The sequence below is a fragment of the Lonchura striata genome, chromosome 2 (genome assembly GCF_050655825.1).
Source record: "Lonchura striata isolate lonStrDom1 chromosome 2, ASM5065582v1, whole genome shotgun sequence".
Classification (NCBI taxonomy): Eukaryota; Metazoa; Chordata; class Aves; order Passeriformes; family Estrildidae; genus Lonchura; species Lonchura striata.
In genome coordinates, this window is record NC_140704.1 from 63,143,271 (window position 1) to 63,161,182 (window position 17,912).

The 17,912-nt window shown below is 36.6% G+C and overlaps 2 protein-coding genes across 5 annotated transcripts in view; one reads left to right on the plus strand and one right to left on the minus strand.

Annotated features, from left to right (window-relative positions):
- LOC110472824 (endogenous retrovirus group K member 8 Gag polyprotein-like) overlaps positions 1-17,912 on the minus strand; it is a 399,368-nt gene that overhangs the window by 357,808 nt on the left and 23,648 nt on the right. The window lies entirely within an intron of this gene.
- CDYL (chromodomain Y like) overlaps positions 1-17,912 on the plus strand; it is a 157,300-nt gene that overhangs the window by 95,734 nt on the left and 43,654 nt on the right. For all 4 annotated transcript variants that reach the window (XM_085573466.1, XM_021534802.4, XM_085573467.1 and 1 more), the window contains exon 2: positions 4,038-4,704. In XM_085573466.1, coding sequence (XP_085429592.1) covers positions 4,038-4,704 — 667 coding nt within the window. The remainder of the gene's footprint in view (positions 1-4,037; positions 4,705-17,912) is intronic.

The window sequence follows — 17,912 nt, forward strand, 5'->3', positions numbered from 1 at the left end:
GTAAGGAGGAATAGTGCAGAGGAGAGATTTGCTTCCAAACTGCACTACTGCTCTGAACAAAAATAGTAAACATGGCTTTCAGCTAACAGAACAAGGCCTTCTCCTATATTTTACAGACAACAGGTAGATATAGAACAAGTCCTATAGATTCTTTTCTGTAAACTTTAAACTAACTTAACATGACATGAGTGAAGACAGAAAGGAAGATGATGGGAATGTACAATGGATTTATTATAAACAAGGCAATACTCATTGAATATTTACCTGCTCATATTTTGTTTATTTTGTTGCCTTCCCACCCCACAACGGATGTACCTTTAGTTTAATTTCCTCAAATGTTCAAAGTGTGATCTTTTTAATATATGTATACATGTACAATGGCTGAGAGCATGCTTTATATCAAGTTTACAAATGTGCCCAAATTATAATGCTTTAGATTGAGAATATTCTTTTGAATTTCATGCTTACTTTTATTGACCTGAGCTAAGGAGCTTTGGTCAAGGATTAAGAATGCATCTCCTTTTCCTGACAAAGAGGCTACTGGACCAGTCTAGCCTATAGGTGTTTGTTGTCCTCTAATGAAAGTTGCGGTCCTCTTAGGTGCGTCAGAAAATACCGCATATGTGGCTGCTCTCCAAACCAGTTATTTCAGGATGCCTACATTAACTCAGGTATTCTTAATATCTAAACCAGGTCACTTTGACAGAACTACATTAGGGAATAATTACAGAAGAAGTTGTGCTGACAGATGGGGACGAGCTGTTGTCTCTGAGCACAGGAGGAGTTGCAGTACTGTCATTTTCACCTGGTGCAGCTATAGCTGGACAGCACTTCAGCCTGCAACCGTGTATTACTTTTGTTTGTTTGTTTATTGGGACTTTTTTTGAGTGTAAATTCTGTATAATTTGGTAATAAAAGCAATTAAAATCATCAGGGAGGAAGATCAAGCATGAACCAATTTTACCACATTCATGGAAGGAAGGGAAGTTTACCATTTTACAGATGAGAAATCTCAAGTATAGTTGTGGTGGGTGGGATTATAATTTCTGCATTTCAGTGTTGGATTATACCTCTGAACAGCTCATTGTTTTTCTCTCAGTTCTTCTGCTGCCTGAGTTTTTGAGTGTCATTGATCAGTACTCCCCAGGTGGAGAAAGTGATAACTTAGCATGTTAAAATAAACTACGAGATGTTTATTTTTTGCCAGCCAGGTAGTTTGCCTGATAACTTTCCCTCACACCCGTTTTATCTTTTTTTAATGTTATTTTGTCTTTTGTTGTGATTTTTCTACAATACTTAAAAACTAACCATTAATGGCAAATCCTGCTGTACAGAACCTTTTAATCTCTTAAAAATAAGTACTACCCCATGGTATAGGACAGGGCATGGGACACTGTAAAAATGGTAGTTGTCACAAAGTACTAGTCAACATTTCTAGTGTGATTATGGCAAAGGATGTGTCTTGCTCCCAGCTCTGGGTGAGAAACACTTATGTAGCTGTTATCATCAGCAAAAGTATTGAAGCAGAATATTCCTGAGCAGTTTTTCAGGTGCTTCTAGGGGAGTCAGACTAACCAAACTCAGTCAATGCAAAAAAAAAGTCCCTCACTAAAGCTCTGAAGCTGCATGATAAATTGTGTATCACAGGTTAATTGTTGTCATTTTTGTGCTTTAAATAAAATAAAAGATGTATTCAAGGAAAAAAATGAAGGGTTACAAAAAAATCCTTTTAATCAAAAAGGAGCAATGTCAAAGTAGGTTTTGTTGCAGGCTTGGACAGTACAGCTAAATATAACTGTTTTCTTTATGCATTTCTGCTTGCTCCATAAATCATCAGGTTAAGAATGGATTTTTGTGTCTCCTGTTTTCGAGTTCATCTATTATCTCTGCAAGGTATCTGGTTTTTTGGATGGCAGGAATGGCTTCCTACTTGAAAAGGGCATGTCCTTAATGGGTGGCCTTTCAGTACAGAAAGACAGTGGTAGAACTTTGTGCTCAGTAATTGATGCTGTTCATTACAAAGATTTTGTATTAGAGAATAAAAATACCTTGGTAGTAGTAGAGATCTTCCTCTGAGAATTGTGTTCTTAAAGTCTATTTTAGAAGGTCAAGAGAGGCAGAGAGGATAAGCAAGACTAGCAATAACTGCTTTTTTGACAAGATAGGAAGTTTGATTCATGATTTTGTTCTTAGTTTTTAATTTAACATTTCTGACTTAATATTTGAAGGTCTTTTTACTCAGTCTCTACTAAGAAAAAATTGAAGGCATATTCCTCCACTGTGACCTTCTTCAACTCTCTTGGAGTTGCATTTTCTTTTAAGATGTCTTTAAATAGTTTTGTGGAAAAACAAGTGTCATTTTTCTAGGTGCATGGTTTCTTAATCCCAGTAACTACTAAAAAGTTAAATAATCAGAATAAAAATAGTTTTAATGTATTCTAAGATTTTGAATAAAATTTGGACTATTTATATTGCATGTTTCTCTATAGAATGCACTGAACTTATTAACAAGGCAAAGGTGGAGCTTGTTTGTATTAGATTCTTATTTTTGTGGTGTTGATTTGGTTGAGTTTTTTAAGACCTATGCAGACAGAGCTGAGCAACATCCTGATGACGCAGTACAACACCTGCAGGGTATCACATGCAGTTGTAGGGTATGTTCTTATATTGCTGCTGAGGTTATAATAATAGTAATCATTTAACCTGACTGTTGAAAACCAGGGAGTACATTATGATAGCATGCCATGTGTAAAATTGAAATGCACTCTTAAGAAAATCTGTTGTCAGCAGTCATGTGATTTGGTAATGAATCATATACCATATATGTACACTGTTTATATGTGCACCACACATCCTTGTATTTTCCTCCCATCATTCTAAACTGTTCTGTAGACATTCCATTGGGTTAATGCCACTCCCGTAAATGTCACTCTTTCTTCAGAGGTTCTTCTAGGTAGGTGTGATCCTGGCTTCTGAGTGTGTTTTTTTTCATGAAGGGCTGGGAGTTAAATTAATAAATAACAGTCCCAAACACCTGCTTTTTTTTTAATTACAAAAAAGAAGAGAGAGAGGAGTAAGAAAGCTGTATCAGTCCTGTAATTAAAATGAAGTGGGATGGAAGATTTACCAGAATAATCATGCTGGGTAGAAAAAATGAAATAAAAAGGGGAATCCCTAAGACTAGCTTTGCACTTATTTCTTTTTCAGTCAAAGAATTCCCTTTCCACAGGATTAGCATGATTGGCATAAGTTTTAGTCTGAGGCATGAGCCTCTGTCCCTGCAGCTGCTGCTGTCTGCTGCTGTCTGCTTGCCTGCTTTACCCCAGTGCCTGAATTCCTCCAGCCCATGGGTTCCACATGCAGTTGCAGAATGTGCATGCTTAATATTTGTGACATAAATATCATCTCTGTTTGCAGATAAGTGAGGCATAGTAATTTGTTCAAGTATCTGTATCAAAGGCTCTGGCAAAAACAAATTCTGTTTCCACAATAAGTCTCTTAAAAAAATCATCCAAATTCACCTCAGTTCCTAAGATGTTCCATATTGTCCCTGGTAGCTAAAGGTTAGCTCACTGTAAGTAAGAGATTCTCACATATGCCTTATGCTAAGCAAGCAAATTATTGAAATAATATCAAATTGATAAGTTTCATAAGGTAAACACCCTGTATTTATACAGCATATTTAAACTTGACTTTAATATTGAGAGAGGGAAATCATGTCCACATTGAAATTGGTGCAAGAGCTTCTCTTGTGCAATCAGTTTTAATGTCATATTCAGATTCTTGTGCAAAATACTTAGTGAAGAACAGTTTTGGCATTCTAGAACATGTTTTTGAGATAAAAGTAATCTGAAGTTTAAAGCGAGGGATTTCCAGTCAGCAGTGAAAGACTGTAATGCTATAGAACTACAGTACATATTACAAAACTACAAGAATATTTTATAATCTGTCTACACTTATCAAATTATTTATATGCAGGTCACTCTCTTGAGTTGTGTATCTCCCCATAACTAATGCTTATTTTTGCTTTTTAACAGGTAGAGAGAATTGTTGACAAGAGGAAAAACAAGAAAGGAAAAACAGAGTATTTGGTGCGATGGAAAGGCTACAACAGTGAAGATGATACTTGGGAGCCAGAACAGCACCTTGTCAATTGTGAGGAATATATACATGAATTTAACAGACGCCACAATGAAAAGCAGAAAGAAAGCACATTAACCAGGACAAACAGGACCTCTCCAAATAATGCCAGAAAACAAATTTCTAGGTCTACAAATAGTTCTTTTTCAAAGGCATCTTCTAAATCTTTAGTTATGGCTAAAGAACATGAGTCAAAAAATAGTCAACTTTTTTCTGCCACACAGAAGTTCCGGAAGAACAATTCACCATCGCTTTCTGGACGTAAAAATATGGACCTTGCAAAATCAGGTATTAAAATCCTTGTGCCCAAAAGTCCAATTAAGAGCCGGACAACAGTTGATGGCTTCCAGAATGAAAGCCCAGATAAAATGGACCATATAGAGCAAGATCAAGATGACTCTGTAGCACCAGAAGTAGCAGCAGAAAAGCCTGTGGGAGCTTTGTTAGGACCTGGTGCGGAGCGTGCTAGGATGGGGAGCCGACCAAGGATACATCCATTAGTGCCACAATTGCCAGTGCCAGTAACAGCCACAATTCCATCAGCATTAACAATAAATGGAAAAGGTAGGTGTACAAGTCATCATTTTGGTGGTGATCTTTCATTTGACTGTTTTTTTTTTTTGCAGTTGAAATGCAGACAAATTACCCACTCTATTTCAGCCATGCTAAATCAAATCTGGAGAATTTCACTTTATTTTACATAACTATGTAACTACAAAGCCATTTAGAACTTTACCAGCTTTTGGTTTCCTTACAGAACTTTATTGGTATTTGTGTTTTCAGAATCATCATAAGATACACCTGTGTTTGCCTTGAAATTGTGTGGTACACATATTTAGTGTACCATTTCCAGATGTTACATCATTGCTTTAAGTTTATTTAAATAGGTCAAATTTGATATGAATATTAGAAACATTAATTATGGGAAGAGATGAATGGTGTGAGCAAGGATTCTTCAGAACAGTTTATGTGTCTATTTTATTAAAAATATTGCCTGGATAAAAAACCTTTGAGAGTGATGTTGCTTAAAAAATGAAGTTAAGAAGCTTTGTTTCTGTGAAAATTTGATCCAGTTGTGGGAATACATATGCCTTCTGCCTGGATTGAAATTTGTTTTCATTATATTTTATCAATATTTTGTTGTTTATACCTCATTTGATATTGAGTACTTATTTAGGAGTGATGTCTGGCTTGCTAATATCTCAGTAGGTCACAGTTAATTCAATTGGTACTGTAAAATTTGTGACACCAAAGTAACTCAAACTGCTCTTCTAGGAGGGAGCTGTTTGTCCCACATCCAGCTGAGACCCTTGTATAAGATTTCTTGGTCCTTACTGTTGTGCCTCAAACCTTTGTTCTTCCCTGACAGACTTGGCTGTGTGGTCACAAGTGCTCTCATAAGCATGCTTTTGAGGCTAAATTTCCAAGTCTAAATTTTCAAGTAAAGACTGCTCCCTCAAATAAAATGCAGCAGGTCAAATGTGCAGGTGTGCTATTGATGACGGCTTGCTGGAAAAATTGTCTGGAATTTTTCAAGGACTGAGCCTGCCAAAAAACAAACTTAGAGACACTATATAGGGAAAAATACGTGCTAAAGACTGGGAGAATTTGTGTTGGGTACCCCACTGTTGCTTGCATTGAGATTTTGCAAAAGAACAGCTCCAGCCAGAGAGGTTGAGAAGCAATGGACAAGGGAGGAATGTGTTCCTGGAGCCGTGGTGTCAGGTCATGGACCAACCCATTTTGCTGCAGATGAACTAGGTAACCATGGCAATGCACACACGGATGCCAGGAATATCTCTTGCTTTGCATGGGCTAAAGAAGGAATGCAAATCTCAGAGGATGTAAACAAAACTGAAGGGGAAGATGCAAGAGATGCCAGGATGAGGTTCTCTGAGTAGGTGAGGTAGAGGAATGTGTTTTCATATGGGATGGTTTTACGATAGTTAATAGGTGTTTTGGAGTATGGTGGGGTTCCTAGTGAAGTGATTGATAAGTTCTGCCTTTGGTGTCCTGGTTTTTTGCTTCATGTCATCCAGGAAAAATACCTGGGGTACCTTTTTGGGTAGATCAGATTAAATCATTCCCACTGACATCTCACTTTGGTAATAGTGGTGTGATGGCAAGGGCCCAGGTATAGGGCATCAGATGGAAGCAGAAAGGCCTGCAGAGGAAAGGGAGTGACACAGAAGGCGTTAAGTGAGATATATTCCTATTTCCCTGCTGTGTAAAAATTTCCTCAACTGCCACCACTTCTTTCAGCTCTTCCAGGCGTTTGTCTGGGCAGCTAACAAGGAAAGCTGTTGACTGCTCTAGGGATGATGACAATACGCTAATTTTCTCACACTTATGTGTTCATGAGATCCTAAAGGTGTAGATCAAAAAAGGAGAGCCAAGGAGATAGTCACAATATGTGGTTGATGAAACATACACAATATGTTCCACCTTCTGTCTGCTGCTGGAGGCATATCAGTGCATTATCTGAGGCTTTCCCTGTCTGCCCTGATACACCATTGCCAATCCCCAAGCTGAGCTGTGCATATCTGCTGTGAAATGGATGCTAAATATCCATATTTATCAGGGTTTTGTTTTGTTTACCTGCAACACTTTTGGGGGTAACCTTCCAATCATGCAGTATTTCTGTGATAATAAGACTTGGAAAAAAAGTTGCAAAAGAAAAATACTTTGCACTTAATCTGACATCAGTCTCTCTTCCTAACTTTTCAGGATTTCTTTGATGTATCTTCCTCATGGAAGCCCAGACTCCAACTCAGCCATTATGTGTGGCCTGAGTGGATTTATTTAGGGAGAGGCAAAGAGAGACAGCCCTGTCTTCTGGAGCTCTCCTGGCCTTGGAGCTTCCTGAGCTGACACATTTGCTGTCTTTTCACTCCTTGAAGATGCATTCTTCTCCTTGCTGTTTTTATTTTTAACTTCACATTGCAACTCATTAGAAGTGTAGTAAATAGGTGCTTCCCTCTCCTGCATGGGGCTGCTGCAGTTCAGGATCCTGTTTTGCTCCTTACTCAGGACATTCCTTCAGTCTTAAATGGACACCTCATCACATTTTCAGCACAACCTCGGGAATCATATATCATGAGGGGTATTCATTGCACAGAAATGCATCTTCATGTGCACTAGATCTGACATATTAATAATAGAGATGATAGATCTGGCATTTGGAACATTCTTTCCAAACTTCCCACCTCCTCCGCATACACCTTCTGTTAATTTTAAGAATTCCTACTACCACTTGGAGGATGCTGTCAGGAAGACAAAAGCATGTTTTGAAAAATGACTTCTTACTTGAGCTGGCTTAGGAATTTTTTATCAAGACTTTTTTTTCGCAAACAGAATTGGTCAAAACAGAAATTACTAGTCATAAAGCATAATTTTGAAAGATTCTAGAAAAATACAGATTACACTTCAAAAAAATTTTAGACAACTTTTAAAATTAAAACTTAATTACACTTTTTAAAAGTAATACTGGAAAAATAATTCAAATTCTAATATGAAAACAGTGTTCTTGATTTTGAGTATGCTGCTATGACTGTTTAGTAGTGTGACTCAGGTTGATCTCTAAAGTCCTCACTCAAGATGGTGAAACTCCTCACTGTTTAGTCTGTTGTTTCCCCCAGCCTTGTTTTTACCTTTTTTTTTTTGTTGTTGTTTAATTTATAAGAGAAGTGCAAACCAAAAATCCCAGAAATGTGTATGCGTATGAAAATACCACGACAGCTATTACTAGGAAATATTAGTGTTATTGTAGCACCTAATCCTCCTATTCCTGAGACAAGCTTTAGTGGTGCACTTCACGTTCCAAAATCTTACTGTCTCAGAAAAGGCAATCAGCAAATATCTGTTTAAATATAGAGGGGTTCTGGGGAGTAAAATAGCAGTAATGTTTACTCTGGGAGCTGATAGTCTCAGCACACTGAAATCAAGCTGCTATCAAGAAGAATAGCATTGTGTTGAATGTTCGTATTTTAAAGGCTTGGCCTTGAAAACTGAGTCAATGGAGTAATATTTATACAAGGCTAAGAATTGGGGTGTTATATGGAAGAAGAGAGGACAGGTCACTGAATTGAACATTGCTGTGGTTCTGGTGTTTTGAAATATGTGGTGATCATCAGCGGTTACTAAAGTTAATAAAAGCAATCCTGAAATGATGGAACAAAATAGAAAGACAACAGCAAAGAAATGAAATGTTGTGGAAAAGATGTTAGTGGCATCTACAAGTAAGACATATTACTCAAAACTAGGCAACACAAAAAGTGGCTTTGTGTCTAACAACAGGTTCTGATACCTTAAAAGTTTCTGAAAGTTTCCTTCTTCAAAGTGGTTCTAAGAAGTAACTTTGAAATCTTATTGCAAATGTTTTCCAGTGTAGTATGGTCGTAATAACCAGGGAAGTTCTATTTAATACAGTGCACAAGAAGCGAACCTGTAAAGGGAATCTGATCTGTCATTCATACAAGGCTAGAGAGTTGTCTTGAAATTTTAGAAAGTACCATAAGTCAGTGTAATACCATTTCTTGGCAAATTCTAATATTTTTTTATTCTGGATAATTCTATAGTTGCTGCAGTTTTTATTCAGCTAGCAATGTCCAACATGTGGATGTAGTTGAGAATACATGCCACAAGAAGGGAAATTTTGGGCAGAAAGGCATGCAAAGCTCGAAGTCTAAAATAAGGAAGAAAAGCACATCTAGCTGCATATGTTGTCAAAATTAGAATAAGGCAGGCTGGTGCCAACATACGGGAAGAGAAGAAATCCAAGAAATGCAGTGAATTACATCACTTGTTAGTCAGACAAGCACCACCAGTGTGCACGGTAGCATTAGCATCTCCCTCCTTGCACATCTTAGTTCAGATGAACAACTTGCAAGATCAGCAGGCTGACAATACAAAGATGCTTGCAGTGTAGCACCCTACAAGGAACAAGGGTGTCTGCTGATTTTTTAGTTGGATAATGGTGCTGTTTTTATCTCAGAACAATGGTATTGTCAGCAAAAGAAAAGCAGGCATCAGAAAAAAATAAACATGAAGTAAAGACTGAAGTTAAGTTTTGTTTGTTACCTGTTCTCTCCTTTCCCCAGAGCAGTTTATGGGATTAAAACCCACAGATTTGGACAAATAAAAATCCACTCAAACACCAAACGAAAATAATGTCTGTTTGCTTAAGTGTCTGATAGCTTTAGTCTCAAAAGGAATCAAGCAAGTGTGGAAGGGATTATGGAGGCCACTGGAACTGAGGAGAAACATCTGTTCTCAATGTAGTACCAAGCCCAGCTGAAAGGAGTTCAGTCGCTCCCTGTTCATTAGGGTGAGGGACGCCCACACACTTCCCTCCCAAATTTTCCTGGTTACTTTTTCACCTCTGCCTGTGTGTGCCTGGGTGTTGGACTCTGCATGGAGCAATGGTTTGCTGTCACCAGCATAACTGGTAAAGCTCAAGAGTCCCATGGGAAGAGCACAGTAGCTGACAGAGCTGTGAACCAGAGAGTTGTCCAGATGAACCAGAAGCCATGCATAAAACCCTCTGGGAAAGCAGAATTAAGAGAAGAGTTGAAGAAGTTCATTGCTGTGAATTTGGAGTACAACAAGAGGAAAGTTGGGGATGATGTGTTACAGGGGATTTTTTTTTTTTAATTTCTTTCTAGCATCCTGAAAGGACAGAAGCAGATTTGAGACCTCCTTTTCTTAGTTGGGAGATGTTGGTTAAGTAGTAAAATGTGATTAAAAAAAAAAAAGCCTTAGGAGAAAGAAGTTATTTTTTCAGTGTGTTTTGAACATTGCACTTGGATGGTGGCTTGATCTTTGCAGAGTGATCTGGAAAGCAACCAAATATTTTATTAGTGCAAACAAAAACCTATGAAATGGGTTGCAGCCATTTGCAAGGCCCTCTTCTAAAATTACTGGTTGAACTTCTTCAAATGCACAGGTGTGTAATTTTCTATCTTTGGTTGCGTATCTGTTTAGAAAATCACTAAAGAGTAATACAGTTTTCATTTAATCAAGCTTAAAGACACCTTTAGTTTTTTTTTTCTCCAGAAAATTTTCACTTTTGATTTTATTTGTTAAGAATTCACATTATTATGTCCCTTATGCACCATATTGCAATATTTTAACCTAACATTAATTTTTCCTTCTGTCTTACAAATTCATGTTCTTCAGCTGTTTTAACTAAAAATAATCTGAATTGTTGCCAATTTCTTGTTTATCTATATTTTCCGGCTTAGTATAAATGCAAAAGTTTTAAGCAATATGGTAGAGTGCATGGTCTGTGTCGTGTAGAAAATTGATCTGTTACTGTTCTGGTTTTTTGTCTTCCCTCTGCATATTCTGCAGTTTATAGTTCACATTATCATTACTTTACACGGAGCTCCAGGGTTGAGAACTTGCTGTGAAAATCTCTTATCTTTAGAACTGTATTGGTTTATGTCAACAGATTATCATAATAATAGTAATCAGACTCTAAGTGCACAGTTTGCTTTCATTTTAAGACTTTATTCCTAAAAAACATAAGGCATAAGTGACTGGTTTCTTTCCTTTTCTGCCTTCTGCCATTCTTCAGTACTCAAAATGGAGATATCTCAGTTGGGTGCTGCATTGGTGTAGACTTTTAATGCAGTTGAGCTGGTGTAAAATGTAGTTACTTTGAAAAGACTGATCCCTTTCCCCAATCCCAGGTATGTGAGATACATTTTTATATATGATTAATTATACATATATGGCCTAACAAACTGCTCCTTTAAGGGCAGGCTTATTTTTATCAGCCCTTCTGGAAGTGAGGTAGAGGATGTGTCTCTGGGGAGGGAGATGGACACATAATTTTTTACTTTCTTAATTCCATCTCTGAAAAACTGTTAAAGGAAACTCTGAATTGAACTTTTTTTTTTTTTAAAAAAAGAAAAAGGTAAGAAATTTCCCAATAAATTCTCAGTTTGGACATAAAACCTCAGCCTAAGTTGCTAGAAAAACTCCTGTGTTGTTCTCACTGGAATTTGTATTACACCTGTAGTCCCCTGGTAAACATAAAGCTCATAGGTGTGCAGTTCCTCTGATGTTACATCCATTTACATGAGCTGAGGATCTGGAGTCTCCATCTCTCTTGACTGACTGCTCAGGTGGGGTCAGTAATGATCTGCCATTACATTGTCCTACAGCAGATGTGCCAACATGAGGCAAAAGTAAATTCTGAGGATAGGTTTGTCACACCTGTTGTGCCAAAACTTAGGAAAGATGAAGCACAATGAAGCAGAGCCTCCATTTACAAGACACCCTTTCAACCTACTTTGCCTACATCTGCACAGAGAAAGTGTGTTGAAGATCAGACCAAATTATAGAACAAAAATGTTGCACTAGATACTTTTTTTTTTTGATCCAACATTGTCAAAATTGTAGAACTTCAGAGCAGCTTTTGAAATGTGAAGTGCAATCAGAAACACTCATGTGGTGCCTTTTGCAGTTGTGCCTAGTAGAGTAACCAGCCACTTTTTTGTCTCTCTCTGTTTCAATTTTTGAAAAAGTTTCATCTCCCATCTCTGTTAAATCTATGAAGTGGATGGAATGAGACAACTGTCATTATGAATCAGTGTTCTCTTGAAAAGAAGATTAATCTTAATAGTTTGATGCAAAACTCCATTTTAAAAACTTAACTAAAACAACTGTAATGTGGTTTGTGGAAGATTTGCCTAGATCACATTGTCTGTGTAAAATAAAGTCAACAAAACATCCTCACAGGGAGACTGTTACAGGTGGGATAAAATATCATGCAATTAAGAGAACTCTGAAATAATTTGTTTACACTAATGCTTGTGAAAGAGAGAATATAGTTAAATTTAAGAAAATGCAATACTAAGATTTAAAATCAAGGTTTTTTAAGGCTATGTGTTGGGATAACAGCTGGATACAGTCTTGAATGTTATAGGTGTTCATAAAAATGCCTTTTTTTTTTACATATACATGTATATATTATATTGCTGTGGAATAACTCCACTTCCTACTCAGCCAGATTTCAGTACTCAAGGGGGCATAACCATGGTCCAGAGCTGCTGCTGTGAGTTACTGATAATAATATAATGAAGTTACTGTTTTTTAAAATAAAATAAATATGGAAGCTGTATGTTCACAATACTGTATGCAGTTTTTTCCAAACAAAAATATCTACATTACCTTTTCTACATACCATCTATATTTTAACCTTATTTAAGAACACACACTAAAATGAATTAGGCCACAAATTATCAAACAGTTAATTCTTCTCTAGTAACTGTTTTCTTCTTTAGGAATGGTTTCCTTAATTTTGCAATCTTGGAACGCATAAAAAAGCTTTTGTCTTTAGTAAGTAAATGTAATTTAAAATGCCTTAAAGTTTATTATGTTTTAGACACCTTTAAGAAACAAAGTAAAATCATAAACATTGGCACTTTGAGCTATAATATTCTAAATTTAAATGCATTTGAAAACTGGGAAGCCTTAAAATTTAATATGGAAGAAGAGGAGGAAAGCATCGTACGATTGTTTTAAGAGTTCTTTAAACATCTTACTGAACCATGGATAAAGAAATACAGACTGTCTTCTGTTTTCTTTGAAAATATTCCTTGAAAGAGGCAACAAAAGAAAGTAAAAAGTTGTGCTTCAAAAGACTGCTTTGAAACTGACTGGAAAGAAGGAAAAGAGAGTAGGCTCATTGTAGTTGTGTCACAAGGCTGGCAGTGGGATCTGTGCTTATTTATATTTAGTGATATCTTTTTAAAGAAAGTGTTGCAGTGAGCAGCAACAGTACAAAACTTGCAGAGAAACACTTTATTACTTAAGGTACAAGAAAACAGAAATTTCAGAGACATACCTGATGCAGAAGCTAAATGAAGTGATGAACAGCAGAAGATAACTTGAGCTAATAATTTTTCTTGCTAGCTCCTAAACAGATTTTTTAGTTTGGGATGTAGATAGGAATGTCTGAGCACTGCTAAGGGCAATGCCAAGAAGACTTGGCCTAATATTGGACTAAAGAAGTTCTCAATGTTTCTCTGTCACACACATGTGTTGTTACTCTTCAGTCACACCTGGTGTATAATGAATCTGTAGATAACACGTTGGCTGGTACAGTGTCTTTCATGCATCAGCACTGCTGTCCTTTGGATTTCAGCTTGAATTCCTGTGTTTGAAAGATGGGCTAGAATGAGAGGGAACAGAGTAAGTGGCTGGCAAGGTCCCTGTGAGAGGTGTTGTACTTCCAGTGCTTACACAGCTGGGGAATCTAGACCAAGCCATTGATAAAAGCTGGTACAACAGGAACAAAGAGGATATTAAGTCATTTGTTAAAAAATCCTATATCTAAAGGGAATACAGTAAATATTTTGGAGAAGAAACAAATTACAGACATGATGAAATAATGATTGATGTAGTTGGAAATTTCTATTCTGGAATTAAATGACTAAGACAAGGGAACGTAAGAGAAATCAAAGGGTGTCATATTCAAAAGAGAAAGATTAGTTTCAGCTTTAGTTGATGCTTCCATTTAGTCCTGAGAACATTTTGCTAAAACATGTTTGACTCCAAGAGAGGGAAGTAATGGCCATTAAAAAAAAAACAAACAGCCATTTATGGAGATAATGGGAATATACCGTATTTATAGGCCTGATATTGTTTTACAAACAATGTAAGTTCTCTTTCCTCAGAAGTAAGGGTTTTGTGACATACCTGAAAATTATAATTCAGTTATTTTTATATGTTTTTCTACATTGTTAGCCAGTATTATTTATGGCATTATTATCTTAACTATTATTAATAGAATTAGCTTTTTATTATGCAGATGTTCAGAGATTCTAATCATTGCCCTGTTAGGGCATCAGGATAGGCATTAGAAAAGCAGTGAGAAGGTAGAGCTCTGGTCTGGTTCCTGCTGAGGTCCTTATGTGAAGCACTCTTACTTTAAAAACATGCTTATAGAAATGTATAAAACAATCATATTAGCAAAAAAATGCTTCAGAGTTCAGATGCTTTAGGTAAAGAACACTGATTGTCATTTGTCCTCTTTTGTTTTGGTATAGTCAGCTCAAAATCCTGTCTAGTGTAAACAGAACTATTATGTTGTATTCTCCCCTCATCTTTTGGTTTTCTGGATGGATTTCAAATTCAGAGGGCACTTTTGAGAAATACAGGAATGAGTTGAAAGCAACAGTAAATGCAAAGCTTATTTTACCAGACATAACATTTTATTGACAGAGCTAATTTAAAAACAAATTTTCAGCAAACAAATAGCCTGCCAGGGCTTCTCTCAAATTTGATAAATGTGTGAAGATGTATTTGTGGCAGTGCAGGGTAACACCCTTTCACCAAAGAATTCAAAAATAGTGGGTTTTTCCTTGCATTAGTACAAGCAGGCAAATTCAATATGGTCATAATAGGTATTTCAAAAACTTACTATGTGGTTTGTGATTTTCTGTTTCAGTTTCTGAGTAGAGAGGATGACAGATTAATCTGCGTAGTTTAGAGAATCATCTATTTTTACCTTCTGTTCATGGGTAGGCAATTAGCTTGAAAACCTATTTTAAATATTTAAAAGTTTATACATAACACAAGTTACATCTTTGCTGTTATTGAAAGCTAGTAGGGCATATTGTTTTCTTATTTATTTTCACATTGATGTTGCTTTTTGTTCCATTAGCTTTTTTGGGTCCTATATAGTTGGTCAGATTTGGGAGGGGTTTCTACAAATGATCTTCCTGAGCACAGACAATGGAGCAGTGAATAAAAACATTTTTATTTTAAAAAAGGGGAGAGGGAAAAGAAACCAAAATTCATACATTTCTTATTCCATGTCCACATTAGAAGTGGAAAGTTTTCCATTTAAAAAAGGGTAAAAGTAAACTTAATTAGAAATCTTACCAGATATATGTATAATATTAATATATATTGTGTAATAACTTTACAGTAAGAGAATGGGTTTTTTCAAATGGTCATATAGTAATGATAGGAAGTCGAGGGCTTGCCCAAATCATAGGTCAGGAGCCAGGACCTCTTCTGAAAGAAATACTCTGAAAATAGGTGTTTCTGAACTTGATTTATTTTCTGATCTTAAGAATCAGAGGAAAGGTTTATTTCAAGTATTATCTTTCTCTTTCTTGAATGCTAGATTTCACAAGCCTTTAGATGCTCTAAAGAAAGAGTAAAAAGTACCAAGTGTATTATGTTTAATCAGCTTTGAAAGCAATGGGTGAAATTGTTCTGGTGTGAGTACCTTTAAGACACATAAAAATAAATGCTGTGGGTTTTTATATTCTTCAGATTGGTGGGTCTAGGTACCTGTTATGTTTATTGACCTCATGGAAAAGTGTTGATGCTTGGAATTTAGATTTCTTTTTGCATTTCCAAATACAGGTGTAACTAGCTAACATTAAAGCACTAAGTAGCATTAAGCACTAAGCACTAAAGAGCACTAAGTCTTCTGATAAAGTAATACAAGCCAAAACAATTAGTATTGCCCACTGATCCTTAATTTTCAGTTTCCTGTGAAGCTTTGAGGAAGAAAATGGGCTTGTTACAATATGTTAAGATATTTTGCTCTGAAGTCCTTTCTTTTTTCTAGTATTAAATTTTCCTCTGGCACAGTGGTCATCTTCAAGGAATCATTGTTCCTCTCTTAGATCTTGTAATAATTGAGGGTTCCCTGCTACTGTTTTGTTGGCATACTCCAGTTTGAAAAGTAATTTTGTAGTTTAATGAAGTATATTAGTAGAGTAGTGATTGGTGCATGACGTATTAAGGAGTAGTCCATTTGCCATTAAATGTTTTAGACATGTCAGTAATACACAATTTTAAAAAGCAGTGATAAACTCTAGAGTCTTTTCAGTTAATGTGTAATATGAAGGCATTTTCACCACACTATTGTGTATTATGAATTAAAAACCTTATAGGCTACTGTAGTACAGATATGACAAATACATATATTCAGGTTAAAGAGAGTGGAAATAATAAAAAATAACATTTATTTCAGGATAAACCTGTATAAAAGTCAGTGGGTCTATCGTTGGCCTGATACAGCTCTATACTTTTCCTTTTGTAAATTTGTCTAATGTTTTAGTACTTAGCCAGTGTCAGCATTAGCTATATTATCATCTTCTAATAACTCAGTCACATTCGGTGATCACATTTTCAAACATTTTATGCATTGGGGGTTTTAAATAGACTTAAATATTAGTCTTTCTCCTATAACTACTGTGTATACTCTTTGGACAGGCCATGTACTCTTTGAAGACTAAAAATAAAATTTCAGTATTCTGAGGCAATTTTAGGTTCTCCTGCACAGACGTGAGTTGGGCAGCACTGTGTCAGGGTTAGGAAAGGCCCTTGGGGAGGCTGTTGAAACTTTTGGAAAACTGAGATACACCAGCATCCCTGGCAATCCACAGCAGATCAGGAGGATTTCTATTGGTTGCAGGATGATATGAACTGTTATATGATCTTTGTGTGCTTTTACAGACCTTGTTTATAGGTCAGTAAATTCCTTGGTATGTGTCCAGTTTTCACAGATATTCTTGTAATTCTGCTCTAATTGTATTGTGACTTCATTTATGAGTAAAATGTTTTTGTAGAGGATGAGGTTAGGTAGGCAAATTGGCTTATAGACTTATATTGGCAAATATAAGCTTATATTATTTAAGTTTCTTTTAATTTAATTTTTTCAGAAATTGCTGTGAAATCCTAGAACTTCTCTGCCCAGTGTTTGTTGTACCTCAGATCAGTCTCTTTTACATCTGTTAGATACTGTGACATTACTGTTTTGAAAAAATCAACAAATTAAATGCAATACTGCTTTGTAATATCTCTGTTACTGATAGCCTTGGCTGCACTGATCACAATACTGTAGTTTGGGATCCTGCTGAACACACTGAGGGTTAATATTAAGACAATTGTTTTAAATTTTAGAAAAGAAAACTTCAGCTTGGCTGGGAGGGATTCTGTGGGAAGAAGCTTCCATGGAGGATAAAGGATGTGCTGGGAGCATGTGCTGGGAGATTTTCAAGAACACTTCTTTTCAAAAGAAGTTCAAAAACCATTCATGCCCTTTAAAGGTGAGGGAAGTAGGGAGAGACCTCCTTGGTTTAACTACAAGCTTTTGAGTCTGCTCAAAGCCAGGAGAAGTGCACCATAGATGGAAAAGCAGATGGGACACCCAGTGAGAACTAAAAGAACATTGCCAGGGTGTGCAGAGATGCAGTTTAACAAGCAAAAGCTCAAACTGAAATTAGCCAGAGACATGAAAAACTACAAGAAAGGGTTCTTTAGGTAAGAAAACAACAAGCAGAAACAGAAGGAAAATACCGGCCCACTGTTAAATAGAAGTGAACAGTCACTGGCAGTGCTGGAAAGGCATCGAGAGGTTCTCAACACTTCCTTCACCACCATCTTTACTTGCACTGCTGGATCCCTGGCCTTGGGAACAAAAATCCAGGCAAACACAGATCCTCCATCATGAAAGAAGAGTTGCTGTGTGACCTGTCACAGGAATTTAACCCATACACACTGATGGGCCCTGTCACTGTCCACCAGAGGTGTTAGGAGAATGCTGACATCACTACAAGGCCACTCTCCATATTTTTAGAGGAGTCAAGAACTTACAGACATCAGGGATGTCCTAGAAAACTGTAAGGAGGCTGATGTCACCCCCATCTAAGAGAAAGGCTTAGGGGAGAATCCAGGAAATTATAGGTCCGTCAGTCTAACTTCAGTCCCTGGGAAAGTGATGGAATGAGTCCTGCTGA